General features: G+C 34.1%; 4 protein-coding genes across 8 annotated transcripts; 1 reads left to right on the plus strand and 3 right to left on the minus strand.

Moving 5' to 3' along the window:
* The first annotated feature begins 1,820 nt into the window (after positions 1-1,820).
* Positions 1,821-6,509, plus strand: LOC140974132 (acyl-coenzyme A oxidase 2, peroxisomal). The gene is made up of 7 exons (XM_073437401.1): positions 1,821-2,441; positions 3,244-3,359; positions 3,682-4,562; positions 5,029-5,208; positions 5,288-5,454; positions 5,544-5,667; positions 6,121-6,509. The coding sequence occupies exons 1-7, from the start codon at positions 1,984-1,986 to the stop codon at positions 6,286-6,288; spliced, it is 2,094 nt and encodes a 697-aa protein (XP_073293502.1). The 5' UTR covers positions 1,821-1,983; the 3' UTR covers positions 6,289-6,509.
* A 130-nt stretch (positions 6,510-6,639) lies between these two features.
* Positions 6,640-10,835, minus strand: LOC140974133 (type I inositol polyphosphate 5-phosphatase 5). Its single transcript, XM_073437402.1, has 10 exons — positions 10,731-10,835; positions 10,542-10,629; positions 10,338-10,415; positions 9,656-9,743; positions 9,471-9,575; positions 8,044-8,584; positions 7,729-7,922; positions 7,484-7,592; positions 7,226-7,374; positions 6,640-7,090 (listed from the first exon to the last, which is right to left on the minus strand). Exons 1-10 carry the CDS (start codon positions 10,809-10,811, stop codon positions 6,859-6,861), a joined length of 1,665 nt encoding a protein of 554 aa, XP_073293503.1. The 5' UTR covers positions 10,812-10,835; the 3' UTR covers positions 6,640-6,858.
* Positions 10,836-14,774: 3,939 nt separating this feature from the next.
* Positions 14,775-18,199, minus strand: LOC140974134 (2,3-bisphosphoglycerate-dependent phosphoglycerate mutase 1-like). 5 transcript variants are annotated; one of them, XM_073437404.1, is made up of 9 exons: positions 17,960-18,199; positions 17,733-17,841; positions 17,369-17,639; positions 17,056-17,279; positions 16,450-16,568; positions 16,204-16,360; positions 16,025-16,126; positions 15,826-15,945; positions 14,775-15,263 (listed from the first exon to the last, which is right to left on the minus strand). In XM_073437404.1, the coding sequence occupies exons 2-9, from the start codon at positions 17,742-17,744 to the stop codon at positions 15,219-15,221; spliced, it is 1,050 nt and encodes a 349-aa protein (XP_073293505.1). In that variant the 5' UTR covers positions 17,745-17,841; positions 17,960-18,199; the 3' UTR covers positions 14,775-15,218. The 5 variants fall into 5 exon arrangements, with proteins under 5 accessions (XP_073293505.1, XP_073293504.1, XP_073293507.1 ...); XM_073437403.1 differs by having other exon boundaries at positions 14,776-15,263; positions 17,733-18,199; XM_073437406.1 differs by lacking the exon at positions 17,733-17,841 and having other exon boundaries at positions 14,776-15,263; positions 17,960-18,198.
* Positions 18,200-19,933: 1,734 nt separating this feature from the next.
* On the minus strand, positions 19,934-24,142 carry LOC140974135 (inositol-3-phosphate synthase). The gene is made up of 10 exons (XM_073437408.1): positions 23,835-24,142; positions 23,642-23,710; positions 23,205-23,340; positions 22,863-23,110; positions 21,853-22,079; positions 21,662-21,777; positions 21,391-21,567; positions 21,069-21,257; positions 20,905-20,967; positions 19,934-20,335 (listed from the first exon to the last, which is right to left on the minus strand). The coding sequence occupies exons 1-10, from the start codon at positions 24,020-24,022 to the stop codon at positions 20,216-20,218; spliced, it is 1,533 nt and encodes a 510-aa protein (XP_073293509.1). The 5' UTR covers positions 24,023-24,142; the 3' UTR covers positions 19,934-20,215.
* Positions 24,143-24,349: the final 207 nt, after the last annotated feature.

Consider the following 24,349-nt stretch of genomic DNA (forward strand, 5'->3'; position numbering starts at 1 on the left):
TGCCTATTCGAATATCCAGTATTTTAATACATATTGTGAGTATCTCATTTACAAAATCAAGTATTTGTGAACTCAAATTAGGTAATTCTCAATTAAAAATAAGTACTTGAAAATTCTCATGCTTAGTTGATAATTTATTTTTTTTAAAAAAATAAATATATTAAATGAGATGAATATGTCATCCAAACGTATCTTCCATAAAAATACCAACACTTGGTGAACTTACGTTGCTTATTCGAATATCCAGTATTTTAATACATATTGTGAGTATCTCATTTACGAAATAAAGTATTTGCAAACTCAAATTAAAGTACTTCTCATTTAAGGAGTAAAATTAAGTATTGATAGGCTCGAATTAGATACTTTTTATACTAATTTAGGTATCAAATTTTAATTTCAAAAATGACACATCAAAAGTCATTCAATATTACTTGAAATTATATTCTTTTATATCCCAAAATAATCAAATTTGAGTATTAAAAAGGTAAAATCAAGTATATGTGAAATCAAATTAGGTATTATTTGTATCAATTTAGGCAGCATGTTTTTTATTCACAAATATCATCATCAAATAACATTCAATATCATCTTCAAACTATATATTTTTAAATACTCAATCGAATTTAAGTATTTAAACGGTAAAATCAAGTATTTGTGGACTCGAATTATGTATTATTTGTATTAATTTAAGTATCACATTTTTACTTCACAAATATCATCATCGGTGTAATTTAATATTAACTTCAAATTATATTTTGGCATCCTCAAATAATTGGATATGAGTATTTATGGGGTAAAGTCATGTATTTATAGACTCTAATTAGATACTATTTGTACAATTTAAGTATCACATTTTAACTTCACAAATGACACCATCAAAAGTCACTTAATATTACTTGAAACTTAAGTATTTTCTTACACATTTGAAGTATTCAAATAGCCAAATCAAATATTTGGAACCCCAAAATAATTATGTTATCGATCAAAATAAGTATTTTTTCTAATTCAACAATGAGTGAGAAGCTATGTTTTTTCAAAAACTAGATGACATGAATAAGTCATCTAAATGTATTTTCAATGAAAAGATCAACAATTATTGAATTTATCGTGATAGCTCGAAGATCCAGTATTTTCTTATATATTTGGATAATTTAAAGAGTCAAATCAAGCATTTGAAACTCCAAAATAGGTATTTTGTAGGTCAAAATAAATACTTAATTTTATTTCAAGATGAGTGATGACCTATGTTTTTTTTAAAAATATAATGACATGAGTAAGTCATCCTAATGCATTTTTCATGAAAAGACTAATAATGACTGAATTTATGGTGAATGCTCGAAAATATAGTATTTTCCTATATATTTGGAGTATTCAAATAGCGAAATCAAGTATCTGAAACCCCATAATAGATACTTTATATGTCAAAATAAGTATTTATTTTTATTACATGATAATTGAGAAACAAAATTTTTTTAAAATTATATTTTAAATGGAGAAGACACATGTAATTATTGTGGCTCAAATAATATATTTATTTAAATAATAAAGGGTAAAAATGTAAAGTTTGGTTTGTGAGGTGTTAAAACTAAAAGTATAGATTTGTCAGGTATTGATTTCTAAAAAATTATGACTAAGCACTGAATCTTAATTGAAACATTGACAAATGTATTTTTTTAGAAATTTACCGATCCTATAAATAATTAAATAGTCAACAATTTTAAAAAATGTCAATTAAATGAAAATATATTTTTCTACAAATCCCATCTATATCACCATTACCTTGGAAGGCGCGCCAAAATTATGTACTTCCCTTGCTTTCATAAGCCAATCAAATCCCTCCACGTGGTTCTCTTTCATGGAATTACGTCACCTTTCTTCCCGTGCAAATCTTCCTGAGAACTTTCAGCGAACCTACTCATTTATCTGCAAAAAACCAATAAATTTCCCGAAGAATTTTGCACGTCGATTCTATCGATCGAAGGAATGGAATCCCAAGACGAAAACACCTCAATCTCAATGCCGCAAGATGGGTTTCAGGATCAATCAATCGTCACTCGACGCATCAAAAGATTGTTTTTTCACATACAACCCACGCCGGAATCGGCGTCCTCCGGTGACCTGGAGGTGCTGGAGTGCGCTGGCCGTGAGAAGATTGTAGTGAACAGGGATCGGTTGTCTGAGTACATGAGGGGGAAGCATAGGGACATACAACAAAGGGTTTATGATTACTTCAATTCGAGGCCTGAGCTGCAGACGCCGCTTGAGATATCGAAGGACGAACATCGGGAGCTTTGTATGAGGCAGCTGATGGGGTTGGTCAGAGAGGCTGGAATCAGGCCATTCGTGTATGCTTTGGAAGACCCGGGGAAGTATTTTGCTGTTGTTGAGGCTGTGGGAGGCGTGGACATGTCGTTGGGGATCAAGATGGGGGTGCAATACAGGTTATTGTTGCTACTTCAGACCTCTTTTATATATAAAATTGAATATTTGTTCATGGGAAATTGTGGTGTGTCGTTTATTAACGGGTATTGTTTAGCTAAAGTTTAAAATTTGAGGTTCTTTTCTAAGTGATTTGTGTGAGTAAGAAGAATGAATGGCTTGATGGATGTGTGATTTGTAGAACATGATCAGTGATTGGTGTTTTATATGCTTGGTTTCTGGAGGAAGATATTATGCTAGCGACCAACCAAAAGTTTAATCTGTGTCGGAGAAAAGTCTCTCAAGTTTATCATAATGCTTGTTTAATGTTCTGCGAAATCGATCGATGGTGGTGGCATTGCCAATAGATGTGAATGAATCTGGTCGCCTTTTGGGATTTGGTGCGTACCCTTACCCTTGTTGGCAAATTGATACCCCGTGGTGATCTCCTAGTAATGAGTATCGTTCACTTATTCTGCACCAATTGGATAAGGATACCTGATGACCTTGAGATTTGCTCAATCTCAGAAATAGGAAGAAAAGTAGAGCATAGAACAGAGTAGAAGGAAAGGTAGAAGAGAAATAGAAGGATCCTGAAATTTGTTATGATTTTATATCATTTTATCCTTTACACTGTAGAATTTATAAACATTAGGAATATCATTTTGCTATTGATGTATATGAGGTTTTTTTTCCCTTGATCGTATTACGATTGTGGGATATTATAAAAATAACACTATCTGGTTTGCTTTCTAGTGTTTCTACTATTTAACTCTCCACATAAATGATCCTAATCATGACCTTGAATTTATATGGATTCCTCAGCCTTTGGGGAGGCTCTGTACTTAACTTGGGGACCAAAAAGCATCGAGACAAGTTCTTTGAAGGAATTGACAACGTGGAGTATCCTGGGTGTTTTGCAATGACGGAGCTTCATCATGGTAGTTTCTCCTGCTTGGACTTGAGACCTAAGGCCATTTATCAACAATTCTCTATGGGTCAATATTTGTTAAGATTTCTTGAATGTCATTGGTACCATCTGTTCTCCATATTCTCAACCTATGCACTTAATCATGGTCGTTGTACATTCATATTTTCTTTTAGCCCTCGCCTTTTAGTGATCACCAGCATGGCGTGTATATGATCATTCAAGAAATATAGATATGCAAAAGATTAAGAAAATGCTATATGATTTTATAATTTGAACTGTGAAGATTTTGTTTTACGCTTTTCTTATTGCTTCTTTGAATGTTCCCTTTTAAGGCTCAAATGTTCAAGGCCTCCAAACAGTAGCAACTTTTGATCCACTCACAGACGAGTTCGTCATCGACACGCCCAATGATGGGGCCATTAAATGGTGGATTGGTAACGCTGCTGTCCATGGAAAGTTTGCAACAGTTTTTGCAAAGTTAATCTTGCCTACTCATGACGCAGAAGGCACTTCTGATATGGGTGTTCATGCATTTATTGTTCCGATTAGAGATATGAGGACCCATAAGACACTTCCTGGAGTTGAAATACATGATTGTGGTCATAAAGTCGGACTAAATGGAGTAGATAATGGCGCATTGAGATTTAGATCGGTAAGAATTCCTCGAGATAATCTTCTAAATCGATTTGGAGATGTCTCCAGAGATGGAAAATACACTAGCAGCTTGCCTTCTATCAGCAAAAGATTTGCTGCTACACTAGGTGAGCTTGTAGGAGGGAGAGTTGGTCTTGCATATTCTTCAGTTGGTGTCCTGAAGATTTCGGTCATAATAGCAGTCAGATTTTCTCTACTACGACAGCAATTTGGCCCTCCAAAGCAACCTGAAATCAGCATACTTGATTACCAATCTCAGCAGCATAAGCTGATGCCAATGTTGGCTTCAGCTTATGCTTACCATTTTGCCACATTGCACCTGATAGATAAATATTCCGAGATGAAGAAAACTCACGACGAGCAGTTGATAGGGGATGTCCATACACTTTCAGCAGGGCTGAAGGCCTATGTTACTTCATATACTGCAAAGTCATTGAGCATTTGTAGAGAAGCCTGTGGAGGTCATGGATATGCTGCTGTCAACAGATTTGGCAGCTTGAGGAATGACCATGACATCTTTCAGACATTTGAAGGAGACAATACCGTGCTTTTGCAACAGGTTTTCGTAAATTAGTCAGTAATAGATTTTTTATTCTTTTAACAAAATGTACATATGTTTGATGAATGAATTATGATAACAATAGCAAGTGGGCTCATAATTTTGCGGAATTATGTGACATTGGAGATACAACAGTAGCAGATGTGTTGTCTTGAGCTCTCGAGGCAGGAGTAACACCAGAATTTTTCACTGTTCTCTCTAAGAATAGAAATGAGTGGGATGTGGACTGCTTTATAGATTCTTGATGAACCTAGTCTGCCCTGATATCTTAATCTTAGAATGAGTTAGCTTCATTGGTTCTGTCATACAAGGGTAAAAGGGGCATTCTTTCTAACTAGTCTTGGATTATAAACAACAAAATTTCATTGAAGTTACCTGAACCGACACCAGACTTTTTTGCGTTCGAGAATATTGATGCAAGAATAATAGAGAACTCTTTTCTTTTCAATTTTTCTTTGTGATCCAGGTAGCAGGTTATCTTTTGAAACAGTACCAAGAGAAATTCCAAGGCGGAACGCTAACAGTCACATGGAACTACTTGAGAGTCTCCATGAACTCCTATCTCTCTCAGCCCAATCCCGTGACTGCTAGATGGGAAGGCAAAGATCACCTAAGGGATCCTAAGTTTCAGCTGGACGCCTTTAGGGTAATTATTATCAGGATGATTATATAAATGAGAAAACAATTAAATATCTTGCCATTCAATTTATTTTTTCCTGGTCCAGTACCGTACTTCCCGGTTACTTCAAAGTGTTGCTGTTCGACTTCGGAAACATTCAAAAACTCTTGGGAACTTTGGGGCTTGGAATAGATGTTTGAACCACCTTTTGACGCTTGCCGAGTCTCACATAGAATCCGTAATCCTAGAAAAATTTATTGACGCTGTACAAAGGTATATCCTAACCCTACACCTTTTTCTCCTAGTGGGAAAAAAATTTGGATGTATAAATCATAAGTTCATAACATATTCTTATCCTCCAGTTGTCCTGATCCAAGTTCCCGGGCGGCTCTGAAATTAGCCTGCGATTTATATGCTTTGGATCGGATCTGGAATGACATTGGAACTTACCGCAACGTAGATTATGTTGCTCCTAACAAAGCTAAGGTATATATGTTTATATTCTTGTGAAAAATCGAACTCTAGATTCTTCATGGGTAGATTTCCAAGATTTAAGGTTGTGTTTTGATGGAAGGATTTGGATTTCTTGTAGGTATTCAAATAAAAGGATTTGAGATTCATAGATTTAAAATCACTAGGTTTGGAGACTTTATTTGAAATTGTAGGGGAAAAAACATAATTGAGCAGCATTAAGGATCTCAAATCATTCGTTTTAGTTTTGAGCCAAATTAACACAATTGATTTGAGATGTAGATTTGTAATTAAATCCACTCAAATCCATCCATCCAAATGCAACCTAAATGACTCTATTACGTGATGTGTAACAGCAGTATAGATGTTGGTCACAGCCAATATAATCTTATGGTTTTGTTTGCTGAAAGTTGGTATTTTGAGTTTTGAATATAGGATTATCATTTGTTGGCATTTCTATATTTCCAGGCAATACACAAGTTGAGCGAATACCTAAGCTTTCAAGTAAAGAATGTTGCAAAGGAACTTGTGGATGCATTTGATATTCCAGATTATGTGACGCGGGCGCCGATTGGAATGCAGGCTACCGAAGAAGCTTATTCTCAATATACACAGTTCGCCGGTTTCGAAAACTAGAACAGTATGCTTCAATTTAGACAAAAAGAGGGGTATAATAATCGAAATGTATGTTACTAATTATATGTTGAAATGGGACGTATACTTGATCTGGCCATTAACAAGGGGCATTTTCCACTATTTTGGTTCAATTGTTGTACTTTAATAAGCCTTGTAAATGAATACTTAGCAGATTCTTCATTCTACCCTAATAAATATCAAATTTCATTGCTTATTGTTAATTGTATTTGCCACTGTTTTTAAAAAATGTACAATTCTAATATTATTCTTGTGATGAGAATGCCCAGGACACTACTATCTATAAAATAAAAACTAGTTGAAGCACTTATTTTTCAAAATGCGGGTCAACAATCCATGTTCTGATATACATAGACCTGAAAGACTGTTCGAATCATGAACTGAAACTGAAATGGCAACGCGAAATCTGGAACCACGAACAATTTTCCATTACGGTAAGAAGTTACTCAGTTACTAGAAGTTCGATACAGAAGTCTCGGCTGTTTCTCATGCTAGTTGCTAGGTCTGAACGTACTATATTTATTATAATTGTTATAAATAAGAATAATGCAACTAAAGCTCATAAAAGCTGTGCCTTTGGGGTATGCAGTCTTCGTATTCTAAATTTGTGGCTGTGCAGGAATAACCTTTTCTCAATAATTTCGAAATACTGTTTCTGTTAATCTTGGTCTCCACTTCCACAGCAAACACAGCACAAACTGGCCTATGATCGGAAAATCTCGATTCTCCTCGTACATAAGACAGTTGTTCTATGCCACTTCCACGCCATAAAATTCTGTCACACCTGAAATTCATGAACATCAATCAAGAGTTCAGAACGATGTACGGATAGCATTCGCATGACACTCTTACGTAATGACCCAAATCCATTGGATGATTGATCGTAATAAATAAAGGGTTTCGGAATGTATATTCATACCATGCAGGGGTTCTTCTTTTCTTCTTGGATTTGACAGTCTCTCCTGTGTATGAATCTGAGTTATGGGAGTATTTATAAGTAGGTGCGAATGAAATTTTACCCTCATTCCATCCACTGAACACTCTTCCACTTTCTCTCTCCGTATTCAGCTGTGTATCATCCATTCAGTTAGTCGGACGTATATGTAACTGATGAGTCATGAAAACCTTTTAAATAATTTGGTTGAGTTTAAAGTAAATAAGAACAGTGATAAACCACCTGATCTTTCTCCAGGAGTGAGTCCCAATCATTGTCCTCTAACAGGAGCCTCGTCTCTTCATAGCTCAAACCCACTCTATAATTCAAGTCCCCTAGCCAGATCATACGGCTGAAAAATTGAGACAGATTACCATTCATCAGTGGGGTTTTTATGTAAAATTACGTCCTATTTGCTCGTCGAAATATAGATATTAGAATGTATACTCGAGTTCTCGAAACGATATCATGCATGATGTAGTGCTTACTCGTGACCGATTATTCTTTGGGGCATTCGGCCAATAGGGGATTTGCAAATCCTAGAAAATTGTGTGGACTTCATGATCTCAGCTACATCGGCGTTTCTTCTCAACTCGTCTCCTTCCTTCTCTCCGGAAGCCAGATGACTGCATACGAAGCAAAAGCTTGTTTGGTGCAATGTCATGCTTATAGATATACAGCCCTGCAAAGAGATATATACATATGTTGAAACCCTTCAAACACAAGCCAATTGAGTATTTTTTTTTAGCATAATATATACAGGCCAATGAATCAAAGGGATATGGATGTTATATTTATATCACCTTATTGCCCAGATAGCCCATGATTCCTCTTCCAACACAAGAAATTCTTACATGACCAATATCTTTCAATAGTTGTTTTCGAGCCCATATCGAAACGAAGAGCCCCACCATTTGCTTGCTAGCCACCACTTGATACTTGAATTTTTTAAGCATACAACTTTCAGCTGTTGAAAGGAAGTCGTCTACATTCGGATCAGGAACATTAGGTTCCGATGCACAAGCTGGATCACTAAGCTTTGTTGCTCGCCTTCGATTCGAAACTGTGGGATCCCATGAGCAGTTGCACCTCTTTACGAAATTATTATCTGCCCTCAGATTCTTGTTGAGCGCTTTCAAAGATGGCTTGCTAAAGAGATTAGATTTCGATTCGGTTTTCGTGTAATTCGAATGTATTGAATTTGTGCTTGAATCTGAAGAGTAGGCTGATTCATGGTATTGTTTATTGAGTGCATGGCTTATAAGTGCAAGCCATTTTGATGCTGGCTCATTGTCTTCTATTACTAGTACATTTCCAGGGCTTAATGGAACTATTTCTTGAAACCTGAAAATACAACAACAGTAGAAAACCCACTCCTCAACAGTTCCATAAAATAAAGATGGCTAGCTAGCTAGCTAGCTACGGGCAGATATGAGTAAGGATACATAAAATTTAGGGAAAATGATTTGTTTGTTCTATTAACTTGTAAAATTTTGGGTTTTGGTTAATTAACTTGCATAGTAAAAGTTTGGTTTAGACACACTAATTTTTATTCGGTTATTTTGCTAGCATGCTATATGACAAATTAACAATTTTCGATGTTAGTTCAGCATTTTCCAGTGTAACGTTAGTAATTTGACCAAAATAGCCGAAAATTAAATTTGAAGTGTACCGAAACCAAACTATGAAAAATATAAGGAACCAATATCAAAATTGAACAAGTTAAGTGGACCAACAAAACTATTTTTCTTAAAATGTAACTATTTTCTTGAATAAACAAAGTTGGTTGGGTGGGTTAGAAATATAACTCGCAGGTTAAGCAAATTTTTTTTATTATAATCTTTGACCTTTACTTTTCTATTTCCTTCTCATTAGCTAAAAGCCTAAAACCACAGGTCTTACCCAAGGACGACGCATAAAAATCGAGTATTTCATATAAACACATTTCTAAGCGTAGAACAATATTTAAGACACTGAATCATATATCAAAATGACAGTTAAACAAAAAAAAATTTAAATAGCTAGTTTTTCTCATATTTGTTTAGTATTAATTTTAATAAACTATGCATTTCAAGATAGGCAATGGAAACTATTTATCCTTATACAAAGTAATATCTTTCTCTCCAGAGACATGCAAGATTTTTCATACGGTCATGTTCTCCTTTACGAGTTATTCTAGTACATATGTTGAGTTGAGTTGAGTATATAAAAGCGAAATTCGTGGGCGTACCCGAGCACGTAAATGTCTGAAGAACCCTCCAACTGCAAGAAATCCTCAAGATTGAGTTCGGGGTTAGGAGTCTTCCCCCCAACATTCCATGTCGCTGCGAAAACCCTACAGTTTTTCGATATATATAGCAGACAGAATCAAAAAATGTCTGAAAACAATATTGTATCACTTGCAATAATTTATACCGAATGTCTTGAATTACAGTAGGTTCTTCCATTGTTAGATCATCATAACACGACAGGTTCAGGCCTTCGATCCCGGCACCATGCCTTCCTGAGAGTGCACACATATACATACACACACAGAACAAACTGTTCAAAAACTAATTGAAATTATATTTAATTTGGATGAGTATTTGTTGTATAGAAAAAACATACTATGAATGTAATAAAACAACGCATGCTTCAGTGTAATAGTGTAAATTATCTGGAATAGAACTGTTTGCAATTAATAGAAATGTTCTATCAATATCTATGCATAATATAGCAAAACTCACTGCACTCAATTTTTAGTCTTTTGTTAGGTGACCAAACAAAAATGCGCGCACACACACACATAAATAAAGATTGACTCAAGTTATTTTGTTCTTTAATATATAGCATATAAAATATGATTTTTCCAAAGGAAAATACAAAAATCAAAGTTCGCTATTACTGATATGCTGATAATTTATCAATACTTATAAAAGCCGGAATAATAATACATATCTGAACACACACACATATATATTATTTGTATATGTTGACACAAATAAGATGATCATAATATTTGTTTTCGAGAAAACATGAAACTACTAATTTGATTTGATTTAATATCGTCGGTACGTCAAACACATGATTCTTTGGCCGTAATGCTAACGATTCTTACCTTGAAAACCTTGCCTTGCGGAACTTGACGTCTCCAAGAAAGTTTTCTTTCTTGATGTGATGATCTTTGTATCCAAATCTATATTCCCCAAACAATCCAAAAAAATATATAAATCTATATATATATATATCATCATCATCATCATCATCATCATCATCATCATCATCATCATAAATTTTCTGGGAAAAAAATGAAAGAGCTAACCAGTTTCATTTCCATCCGATGGAACAATGTCCTCTTCCGAACCCTCTCTGCTATCTCTCTTTGAACCAAAAATCTTTGGAATGATAGACTTCATCCAAAAATTATTGATATTATGAAGAAGCGATATCAAATATAATAAAAAAAATACTTATATTTTCAATAAATCAAGGAGAAAAAAATAATAATTACCTTCTTTTTCTTATCGCATTTGACAGAATTTTCTGGGGTGGTCGTGGGATTGCTGGAACAGCTGCAGGTGGCCGTAGCCATGAAACCAGACTTCTAACAATTTGCAGGATTCAAAGACAAACAATCTTTTATCTAAATTTGCATATTTAATTTTCACAATATTAATTAAAATATTATTAATATAATATAATAATGTGACAACTCATAATTAATGTATTTCCTTTGCAGATTTCCAATGTAAAATTCTAGTGAATCGTATTAATTGTCAAGAGAAGAGATTGTGCCTTAATTATTTAGTTAATCAAGATTGCGAATATAAATGTTATGAATTTTTGTGTTCTTTTATCGATTTTTGTGTTGACTTTTTGGTTTCTTTGTGAAAAAACATGTATTATTCCATTCACGAAATAATTTTTTGCGGAAATTTTTGTTATGTTTTGGCTGAATGTGATCAGAAATTGCCGCCAAGTCTTTCGGGGAATGGAGAATTTAAGTGGTTAAACACTCTTACCATTGGCTGTCCACTGGCCACCTTATGTATTGTGGCCATACTTCTTTTTCCAATATATTAAATTTTCTACCATAAAACGTACGTTAGATTCTTATATATATTGTTTCTATATCTAAAAAAATNCACTATTTTAATTTTCTATATTATCAAATTTTAGCTTTAATCCATTACTCATATATATTGTCATCTTAGTCTTTTTTTTACGTGACATTGATATAGCATCGACATTTATATATTCAATATCATGTAAATACTTTTATAATATTGACTAAAATTGAAAAACATATTATCAAAATTGCCAAAAAAATAAGATATAGTACTAGAACTTAATTTAGATAATAAAGCGGTCTAAAATAGGAAAGAGCCAAATATGAAAGATGGAAAAAACAATTTTATCTATCTGTATTATTTTTATATTATAAAGATTGAAAGAACATGGTGAGTAAAATTTCGGTTAAATAGAATAACCCGCTAAATCGATTTAATTCAGAAATTAGATTTGGATATTCAAAATTCTATTTTAATTTTTAAAAACCATTTGAAGCAATTTATTTGGTTTGATTTCGGTTAGTTTTATAAATAATTGGCTAAATAGGTCGTAATGAACCGAAGGAGGATTTCCATGTGAAATGCAATGTCGATGCAGTGGTTTTCACGAACGTCGGTAAAGCAGGCTATGGATGCATAATCCAAAATGACCAAGGAGCAGGAGTAGCAGCTATTGGTATATCCAATCCATGGATTGTTGAAGTTTCAGGGATTCAAGAGGCTCTCAGTTGGATAAAAAATTTGCAATTTTAGACATAATCCTTAAATCAGATTCTCTAGTGATTATTGACTCCATAAATGCTGCATCACAAGGCTCTTTCCCAATTGGATTAATATAAGTTGAAGATTGTAATATCGTAGCGTTGGATATTCAATATTTGTTCTTGTTTTTGTTAAACGATCAGCGAAGAATCAGGTTGTTCATGCATTATTTAAGGGAATTGTTTCTTTGTTTCGTCGAAGAAAGACGTTCTTTCCCACACTTTTTTATTTAATTTATGATGTAATTGTCTATGACCTTGTTTAATTATATTATCGTGTTTTACTCAAAAAAAAAATTAACTTGAGGATATAGTTGTTAAAATGGATTGGATTCGTCGGATTGGCTTACCCTATCTGCCCCACAAAATAGGTGGGTTGGGTTGCAATTTCCCAACACATCCAAATGACAGGCCGTCTTACCCCTCCAAATGATGGGTTGCGGGTCAACCCGCCCCGATTCGCCTAATATAACAAAAAATTGGCGAGTTAGTCTGCCTCACCCCGCCAAATAGGTGGGTTGGTTTGGTAATTTTTTAACCCATCCCAATGGCAGCCCGACCCAACTTGCCAAATGGTGGATTGTGGGTTGACCTGTCCCATGAGTCCATTTTAATAGTTCTACTTAGAATGTGTCATCACTAAAAAAATTTATTCTTAGCTTGTGACTTAAAAAAAATCATTTTTGTGTGTTTCTTAAGCGATAGTTTTCTCTTAATTTAATTGAAATCCGAAAGCTAGTGTGGTTTTTATTTTGCTTCTAGAAGTGCTTGGTTTGATTCTTTGATAACCTCCATTTTCATTTTCAAGTTTGTTTTAAATTTTTATTTATTGTCTGTGTTGAGTTTTAGTCGTTAATAGTACATCTTCATTATTTTTCAACTGTACCAATTTCAATATCTAATATGAACTCAAATTGAATTTTTGTCTTATGATATATTGACGTTAAACGTAGGTATTTCTAATGAAACCAAAATCTAATTTTTTAAATTTTATTTTCACTTATTTTTTCGTATTGAAAAAAATTTAAAAATGATTTAAAAGATAATTTCTGGATTTTACATTAAATTTTAAAAATAAGTTGTAAAACCACACCCAAAAAAAGAATAAAAAATGAAATTAAGGTTTTTATTAAGTTAAAATTTGATTTCGCTAGAATTAGCAGATTTCCGTGGCCCCTAAAATTTTTTAAAACAATATTTCTATATAAAAAAACAATTTTTCCCCTAGTATATGTATATTTATTGATACTCTAATATATATTTATTGGTGATTACACTCAGACTCAAGTTTTGTTTTTTTTAATTCTCGATATTTTTCTTTTTTATATTTATCACACTCAGACAGAAAGTTTCTGGAAACTAACACACATATCACAAGTCTGAAGAGCGAAATCGACAAATCACACTGGAAATTTGTAGTTTCGACAATGGCGCACACTGATGTCACTTAGTATTTGACCCCAAACCTAAAATCATGGATCACCCCTGCTTGATGTAATTGGGGCATCGCCATGCGGAGTGCACATTATGCCACAATACATAACACACAAATGCTTACTTCCCAACTGCTCTAGGCGATCCGAATTCCTGGACACCATTAAGCTATGTAGCCTACACACCATACAACAACCATATATACACAGATCACATGAGACGATTCAAAATTTATTATATATCATTATTTTAATCCTTTGTGTAATTATTAGCTTTGTCTTTCTTTTTGTTTCCATAACCAGAAAGTCTATATTTTCTAACTATTGTAAACAAATGTTGTTTAGTATTTGATGCGATATAATGATGATTAATGTCATTTGCAAAAAAAATTTCTTCATTTATCCTTCCTTAATTTAGTCAATCCTTCATCTATAGCATCTAACTCAGGAGATTATAACCGATGACTCAAAAACTCACATCTGATATTTTAGAAGTTAGATTTTGTTTCTCATATTTAACTTGGCATATTACGTAGTTAGCACACCTGCAAATCAATTTTGAGAGTGGAAACATGTAGAGAAGCCAAAAGAGCAAGTGCATGAATCTAATCATCAAATTTGTTTCAACCGATATTAACTGATAAACAATCATGTTGAAATCATTGATATGTGCCGCCACCGAAGCAGCTTCATCAATCTTCAAGTTAGACAACATTTCCATGAGATGCATCTTATTGTTTGCTAACGACTTTCCATACATGTCTGAGACTCTGATAGAAATGAACTTTATTTTTTACAATGGTTTTTGCCTCCGCCAGATAATGCGTCGCATTTTTCATTAGTATTAGTTGAATTACACCTAACAACTGTAAGTCAAGTAGCTCCCACTAATAAGCCTCCATCTTTTTCGGCTTCTTTCTTGTTACAGGCTGATGCAAATTCTTGTTTTACAGCTAATATTTAATCTATAATTGCTAGAATGTAAAATTTCTACGGTCAAACTTGTTGATTCAATGTCCCGATCTGTCTTCTCTAGGCATCAATTTGCATCTCAAGCTTGATTTTGATCACAAGGAAAATCCCTAGGAAAAACTGGTGAGGTCTTAGTGGTCTCTTTTAAAACCCAGCATCACTAGACAAAATTTCCTTAGGAATCCCATCAAACCTTCAAATACCGTAGGAACTCCGGCTCTAGTACCAGTTGTTATGAATTCAACAAAGAGATTGATCAGTCAAGAGAATAAGACACCAAGAAAGTGGAATAAAATCATCAACAAAAACACGACAAAATTATGTGATTCGTCCAATATAACACATCCATATGTCACAATCGCGACCTCGAGTATGACCAAAATAAATAAATTATCAAGCTCTCACAAGAAAACATCACAATTACTCTCAACACTCATATATTCCAATATCAAATCAACAACTGAAGTGAATAATCATGCTAGATTAAACATAATTCCATCTATGGAAAAAATGAAACTTTTGACAGAATAGGGAGGACAGAGTTTACTGTTTAGATCCTAACTAGATTTCATATTATCAGACAAATTCTACAGTAACAAGCTTTGTGTATTTATGTCTTCAAACTGGCCTAAAGAGTGATCATATCGTTCATCTCGTGTTTGAACAAGTTGCACCAAACGCATCAGGCCGAGCATATGTGTAGGCATCATCAGGATATGCAACTTGAGATTTACTCGAGCGAAAAATTTCAAACTTCCACTCTTCATTGTGTTGTTTCACCCAACTTTTGCTTATAAATTGCCAGGCTCTGCAGCAAAATAAATAAATTTGATCGATGCCAACTCATCTGTATGGATATTGACTGATATGAGTATTGAATTTTGTATATATGATCAAAAGCTCTTACAGAACCAGGAGTGAAAACCATTGCTAGAGAGCCATTTAAGTTATTTGAAGTAAACTTTTCCATAGAACGAACTTTGCAATGTCGAATTCTATCTATAATTTTGGCTTATTTACAATTATTTCTCATAATTATATAACATTTTAGTGATAGTTCATGTTTAATTGATCTGATTAGTAGAATGCATATTAATGAATTATATACACATTTTATAGAATCGTGAATTCAATCCATTATATAATAAATTATTTTACAGATTCCATTATACATCTTTTAGTTGATAGAATTTATATAGTTTCCATACTACCAAATTGAGTTTATACTGGATTTATTTAGTCAGTAGTCCTTCATTCTATTTTAGTACTAATATGCAATCAAATCAAGATAGGCATTGGAATAATTGTTAATATATAATGTAATATGACAATTACATGTGTTATATACTGCAATCAGAAAAAGGTAATACCTCTGAATAAGCATAAACACCAGCCTCCTTAGATCCAATGAGGCTTCCTCTCCGAATGAAGTTTCCTTCCTTATACATGTAGAGCATAGGTATACCAGTTGAGAGCTCTAAGTTAATAACCTGTCAATGAGAACGGTCGGAGAAATAAACCCGTAAAATGACATCAAATAACTAGTACAAGTACAAAATTGCTAGTTACCTCTTCAGAAGTCAATTTATCAAGATACATGATTATGGACCTCAGTGAATTTGCATGAGCTACAACCATCACATGCCTTCCACTCAAAAGCTGAGGCTCAATCTGTTAAATTGTTAACAACTCCAATCTCCATATGATGAGAACAGTCATAGCGAAAGAATTATAGGCATCACACTTACATGCTCTTTGAAAAAGGAAACTGCTCTTCCTAAGCACATTTCCAAGCTCTCACCATTTGGAGGACGGACATGATAACTTCTACGCCATTTATGAACCTGCTCACTACCATATCTTTGAGCTGTTTCCTGCTTATTAAAACCCTGTAGATCTCCGTACCTATAAATTGTTATGCTCTGCTCAGCTAAAATTAAAAGCGAAAAAATGGAATGACATGAAGCATAACCAAATTTCAGGAATGAAATTACATTCTTTCATTTAGTTGCCATGCCTTAACAACAGGAATAGATTGCTTCTTGGTGCCTTCACTGTAAATTTGAGTCCATGTCCTTGCTTGTTCAGTTTCACAATGCATCACTATTGGCACCTGAATCATTTTGGGTAGGTTCACCTCAATAATACACAGGTCTATTTCACAATGCATAACTATAGGCACCTAAAAGATTTTGAATAGGTTCACCACAATAATACACAGGTCTTTAATGAAAATGGTTCTTGTTCTCATTGTACATGTAGAGCAACTGCAACGTTACATTTGAGCGAAATGGCAGTTTGACCTATTTAAGGATTTCTATGTCAATAAAATAAATTGTGATTAACTTGTTCAATATGCTGAAAGAGTAATAATTATGTATGCTCAATAGAGTATCCCTGGATAAATATTTTGAAGCTTTTTCTGACCCAAGGCCCAATGGTGGTGTTCACTTGAAATTTCTAAGATCTTTCACAGGAGTTACATATATTTGACAATCAGCACTGAGCACAAATTTCAAATAATCCACGTCCAAGAAAAGCGGTAAAATGCTTAAGACGCTACAACATTATGTAAACAAAATAATCCGAATTTGAAGAACCTTCATGCAGCAATGTTGGGTCAAAGCAAGCATAGCTGTCATCTGAGAACGTATCAGTGTCGATGTATAGATGATATCCAAAGGTAAGGTGCTAATTCTTTTCCCAGCTTCAATTGCTTCTTCTACTCCTTTATTTGTTAATGGCACATCTACACAACCAGTGAACAGGTTCTTCTCATTCCACATTGATTGTCCATGTCTTAACAGAATCAAAGTAGACTCATCTGCAAATGTATATTGATGTGTAGGCATTATGCATGATAAATTCAAGAACACTGCATAAACTTTGAAAAATGATTCTGAGTGTAGTTACTATTTTTCGCCTGAGAAGCATTAGCATCATGGGGAGTGTGGGAGGAAGACAATATGGGATGTACATATGCTGAACGAGATACAGATGTATCATCTATGCACATTCTGAAGCAGCTGGACTTGTAGTTCTTTTGATGCTTTTTGCATCCAGTAAAGAAGCATTGAAATCTCTCACTAGAATACAGTTCACCGCCACTTGCAACTATCCAACCAGCGTTTAAGATTTGAGGAAGAGCAGGACTATTCATTCTTATAATATAACTCAAATGTACCTTAAAATAATAAAATGGTAAGATTAAATATCGATCAAGACAGAAAGGCGGATCATTTTCTTGAATACTTCTGCATCATTCATGTAAAATTACCGATGACGACATAATAGGTGGATCATTTTCTCGAATACTTCTACATCAATTATGTAGTCATTATAAACAGGATTACATACTGTGGACAGTGGATGATTAACAACCTTTCCTAAGCAAAAACAATTAAACAAACAGAAGACAAGTATAACATAGGCGGATCAGCAGTGAAAAGAAAGGCTACCGGATTAAAATAACATTAGAAATTGCGATCAAATCGATGTGATCACCGGACTGAAGGGAAATTCGGGCGGAGAGGGTGGCGCCGCCGCATCATGAATCCGGTTGTGAAATGTAACCAATGATCCTACGTACCCAACCTAAATTCCATCGTCAGTCGACGTCGACTCGTGAGCCTGCTCGATTTAACGGGTCCGGCCGAACATATTTGAAATTGCTTATGAAATTTATCTTACGAATTTGGGGTGCAATTTGGAAGCCCCCCAAGTTGTATCAAATCGAGGAGAGATATATAGTTTAGCTGTTTATTTATTTTTTATTTTTTTGTGTAGGAGTTTGCAAATTTGTAAAATCCATATTTGAATAAATATTTTGATTTTTTTATAATATAATAATATAATAAGATTTTTCTATAATCCTTAACAAAAAAACTTGATATTTTGAAAAGAATATCAGTAAGTAACTTTGGACATATCATGGAATCCATGTCATTTGTATTTGGGAAGTATATTATAATAATAAATATATTTTTATTTTTAAAAATATAATCTTACAAAATAAGTTACCATGATATGTCAATAACTACATCATATAAAATTTTAGGAAAAAAGTATAGTTTTTGTCACATATATTTATTTATTTGTGATTTGACATCTTTATTATCAATTTCAATCTCAATTTGTTATCTTTTTTTCCCAGTTTTATTCATTTCTCTATCATAATGCTGATGGGACGATGATGATACATCATCATGATAAAGATGTTTCTAATGGTATATCAGCACTCTTCCACCAAAAAACTAAAATTATCAAAATTTTGTAATATATAAGGCTTAAACCGAAATTAACCAATATAAATTACTAAAATCGAAAGAAGTAAATATACAAACCAAAATAGTATATTTATAAATTTTATTTGACATATTGTTTCTTACCATTTATCCAAGAAAAGATTAATTTGCACCAATATTTTGATCTAATTCACGAAGAAGTATATATGATCAACCTTATATTTCTCAATATATACGAGCTAATATCAGTAATCGTATACTTGAAAATATTAGCTGATTTGAGATAATTGGGTGAATCTCAACTATGTGTCATGGAACCTGACTAGATATGTAAACAAGCCGTCAAACATTATCAGGCTCGAGTTTGACTCGTTTAAGGTATATATAGGCTCGAGCTCGGTGTAAACGAGCTGAACTGAACAATATTAGGCTCGAGTTCGGATCGTTTAAAGTATATATATGCTCTAGCTCAATTCGAGCTTTTATCATAAACCTCCAGCACGACTCATTTAAAAATTATTAAGCTCGTGAATAGATCGATTTCGACTCGTTAATAGCTCTCGTTTATCATGTTTAACGAGTCTGACTCGAGTTCATCTCTTTAAGCTGTCTCGTTTTTTAGATCGTTAAACAATATTATTTTTCGAGCTCGTTGAACATTCTTAATCAAAAAGTCAACTAAGATATGAGAGTGTAAGGAGGTCAGCTTCTTATTTTATAGCATTTTAATAACTTTTTTTACACTCAAATTTTGATGTGAGACAAGACAATTGCACACTCAAAACCAAACAAAATCAGTCAAGTTCAAGCTCGTAAACATGCTCGTGAATTTACAAGCCAAATATTTTTAAATTCGATCTCAACCGAATAAGCTTAACAAACAATCTTGACATAATAAGCTTAACTTTATACACGTGTATGAAACAACCACATGATATTTTGGCGCTGCAACAACTTAAACGTTATTGGTTCTTATTCAATTTAAGAGCCCAACCAAAAGTTTCTTAACTCAAATTCAGTTCCACCTACACAAGTGACATTAAATTGGTCAAGGCATTCAAAATTTAGCCAAACAATCAACCTTTGGTGTACCAAGAGTTCAACCCAGTAGGTTTCTTAACTAAATAAATTTACATGATAGAAAATCATTTCTACTGGGCCGATACTAAATAGCGATAGATCAAATTTGAAACCAAAATAGATGTTACAGCCCAAAGATATCTTGGTAAAACGAAATCAGATAGATAGATATGTATGTATATAGAGAGAGAGAAAGATTAAACAACACTTCACAGCTAGAAGACTCCATGTGACTCGGCTTTCGCTTCGCCATAGATTAACCGAGACGAGCAAAGTCCAAAATGCATAGTTTTCTGTCATTTCATAACTACAATAAACTAAAAAAATACTACACACCAAAAGACACAAATACTTGTCTTAGAGAGTACTAAATTAAAGCCGAAAATAAACAAGAACGGGAAATATTTATATCGCTATAATATTTCCGCAATTTTCTTCACTTGTATTCTAAAATCATGTTGTTCTCTGGAGCTAATCCAACGCAAGCCCTGAGAATGTTCTCAAGCATTGCCCTTTGCTTTGAAAGTGCATTTACCACTGGAGTACCTGGAGGAACCTGTTTTTCAACACAAAACAACTCTATTATTATTATTATTATTATACCCTTTTCGTATCGGCTTAAAATATATGTTTGAAAAGAATGCAGTGGACATAGAACAAAAACGTATACAACAATATTATAAGTTATAACAGAGAGCCAAGTCCAGGGCGACACGATTAACATGTGAGCTTGCTCCCAAGCTTATAACCCTATATGATATATTTGAAAGTTTTATAATTTATAATAAGTTTTCCCAAAAAAAGTACCCAAAATAAAACCAAATTGTGATGAAGCGTTGCCTCGATCATTTAAGTGGTCCTTAAGATTTTGCGTTCATGTTCACAAGAATAAATAATTCAGAAATAATGAGCCACACGTTTGCTATCAACGGTGTTTGCAACATCAAAGGATCACATCAACTTTATCAGCTGCTGGTCCATATTGGACCGGGGGACCAAAGTCAGAATCTTCATAAAAAAATTGTAAATGAAATGGACTAGACTTGATGTCGATTTATTTTATCAAGAAAAATAAATTTTGAATCCCATTTGATTAAAATAAAAAATTCCTTGGAGTTCACTTACCAGAGGAGCTTTGGTAAGGTAGCTGAGGATGGTGGCCACAGGGTGGAAAGAGTGGAATTTTCCCTGTAAAATTGGAGATGAAAAGAATATGTAAAACTCTACAAGCACAAAATCGATATGATACTTGGTACTATACATTCGAATGCTGATATTGCAAGAAATACCTCTTCCTCAGATTTGAGCTGAATTCGAGTGCTGAGCTCCGCTATGAGGACCAAATCCAAGATTATTGGAGCTGCAAGAAGAGAGTCCTCACAAGTGTTGTGCAACACAATGGTACTTCTCCCTCCCATAAATATCTCCGACATGTACTCATCCATAGCTCTCTTGCTATCTCCCACGTATGGCACATACTATACGTTCATCCACCCCATAGGAAATGAGGTTATTAATCAAGATTTAACAAAATTTTCTATTACCAGAATGCAAATTACAAATATATATATTGAGTATGTATATGCAAATCAAAATTGATGGTGGTCGTACCTTGATAACCACCACATGGTCAGGGTGCTCTCCAGGTTCATAAAGGATGCCATTGCTAGCAACCATGTCGTCAACAACATTGCTTTTAGAAATCTCCTTAGACCGGAAAGTTTGAGGCGCCGACAGATTCATCCCATCATTGTTTCCCAAATGATTATAGCTCACTATCGATGTTGGCTGTAGCAGTAAACAAAATTAAATTAACACACCAAAAAAATATACAAAACAATCTTGAACATGATGCATAGTTTATCAAAAGAATGTGATGTACCTTGATACCAGCTCCAACAAGGAAATCAACAAGCACTGACTTCATCTTGGTTTGGCCGCTCTTAAAATCATCTCCGCCTATCAAACTGTTCCTTTGAATCGCCAAATCAATCAGCCCTGGAAAATCGAGATGACTATGATTAATTACCACTTTCGACATGAAAATTTTAGTTATAAGATGATTAAATTTACCTGGAACGAAAGTGTTTTGTGGGCTGCCATTGATGAAGGGCACATTTTCAAGAATACAAGCAATGGCAAACAAGGTTGAAGGAGATATTTCGGCCTCGTTTCTCTCAAGTGAAGCCATGAGGCTTTCTACTGTATCATTGAGACCGACAACAACATTACTGTATCTCTCGGTGTTGGCTGTCCACAACACCACAATCTTGTCCACCTTATTTTTCTCCTTAAACTCCCTAACAAAATCATAGAGCTCTCCAAGTTACTACAAAACTCAGAAACTCATCTTGACATTATTTTTTTTAAAAAAAAAAAACAAACAAATATTTTAAAAAAAAATTTGGAATATGTTTATAGGGTTATGGGTTATGATAGTTGCCTAGTTGTCCAAAAAGCGGATGAGTTCAAATAATTTAAGATCGGGACCAAAGTAGTTCGAGGCATAAGCCGTCAAATTACATTCTCTCTTTCCCCTGTCCCACTTCTTTTCATAATTTTCAACATTTTGCAAAAAGACATAAAATACCACCACGCCAACTGATTTTCTTTAAAAAAAAACTTATATATATCAATCAATGTATTAAGCGAAAATTAATTGGGGGTGTGATGTATATATAAGTTGTTTCATTCTACTTGAACTCTTAGTTATGGCATTGCCTGCTGCCCCAGCTGAAAAAGTGATCTTATGATGTTCCTCATCTCTTCTACACCACTCAAAACATATGTATTTTCTTAATTTCATTTCAAGATTATGTGTGGCACTTTGTGAACCCACCATCACTTGATCACAGCAAAAAATTTTGAAAAAATCAACAAATTCAATGCCATTAGCCAAGGAACAATCCTACATATTTCAGCATGCCCCACAGAATACACAGAGATGCAAAATCAGTAGAACATTGTCCTAAAGCCCAAGTTAAGTTCAGACTTATATAGCAAAAGACACCAACTTGAATCAAGTGACATGAATACCATAATATATTGACATGAAGAAATTAAAAAACATTAAAATTAAGTACCTAATATCTTTTATAACTTGCTCAACTTGTTGTTTCTTGGTTCCTGTGATCACGTTGTTTGCACGTGAGCCTTGATTTGCAGCAATGAAATCTGGGTCGTAGATTCCTGGGAGTGGAACCATGTGTTCCATGTAGGACCTAAGCTGCTTCTGAAGATCAATATCTAATACTTTAGCCCTTCCCATTGAATCAGCCAAGTTCATGTTACTTATATCCCATCCCCCAAATATGATATCATCTGGGTTCACCTATTCATATTCAAAACCAAAAATCATTTATAATTTATGTAAATTATATTAAAATATACATCAGAGATTCAGAGGAAACATAGGGGTACTGTACCATGGGGAGCAAGCTCTTGAATGGGGCATAGATTTCTTCCCCATTGAAAGAACCAACTCTGATTGAGGATGCCTGGGTGAGTGACCCAAAATAATTGGCTTGTTGAACCTTGTCTTTTGTTGCCCATGAAATCCCTCTGAAAATCATTCAACCAATGTCTCAAAAATTTTGTCACGCTTCCACAAAATGACAGAGAACCAAGGAAAAACCATGAAAAATCGAATCTTTTTGTTTTACAAGGAATACGGATATAAATTCCAAAAAGTTGTTTCCTTTTTCCGCAGAATCTTGTCTTGAAAATATTATACCAACAGTCACAGATTCACAGATTTCCTTCTGATATTCACCAACAAAATCTCACAAACGTTTGATTTTATTTCATTTTTCAAAACAAAAAAATTAACCATATCGAAATTTATATTTAAAAAAAAACTCACTCTCGATTCGCAATGACACCAGCAGTAAGGGTCGAACCATTGTTTCCTCCCCATCCAACAAGCATAACCCTACAAAACCCACGACAAGAAAAAAAAAAATCAGAAGAACCCACGAAATGAAACACAATAATTGAAATGCATGGGCCATAATCACGCAACAGCAACACATTAACGCTATAATCAACGAAATTACCCCAGTTTAGGCACACGGGCATCGGTCTTAAACTCGTATTTCACGGTCTTCGGCTTCACAATCCATTGATAGGTGCCATTTCTGTTCTCGTGAACAAGCTCCGTGGTCTCATAATTGTACACGGACTGAATCTCACCATCAGAATACTTGACATTCGGGCTGTCAACCTGAAAACTCTCGATAAACATCTTTTTCTTCGTTGAAAATCGGCTGAGGATTCAACGAAGGAGCGCCTAGAAACCAAGAAATCGAAGGCGCTAGGACCCCTACGCCTTTTAGTGCGTGAGCGGTGTATGTGCAATCGGTGGGCGGACTTGTACCTGGCATTTATAGGCGGATTGGGGGGACAAGTGGCATTGTATAACTGATACGGCCACACACAAAATGTGAACCTTGACCATGCAAATATACCAAAATTATAATTAATGAGAGAAAATCCCACAAAAAAAAAATTAGAAAAAATATAAAAAGTTCCCACGAAATTAAATTAAAAAAATAAATTATTATGATGTAAT

This window comes from Primulina huaijiensis, chromosome 3, assembly GCF_012295235.1.
Source record: "Primulina huaijiensis isolate GDHJ02 chromosome 3, ASM1229523v2, whole genome shotgun sequence".
In the NCBI taxonomy this organism is placed as follows: Eukaryota; Viridiplantae; Streptophyta; class Magnoliopsida; order Lamiales; family Gesneriaceae; genus Primulina; species Primulina huaijiensis.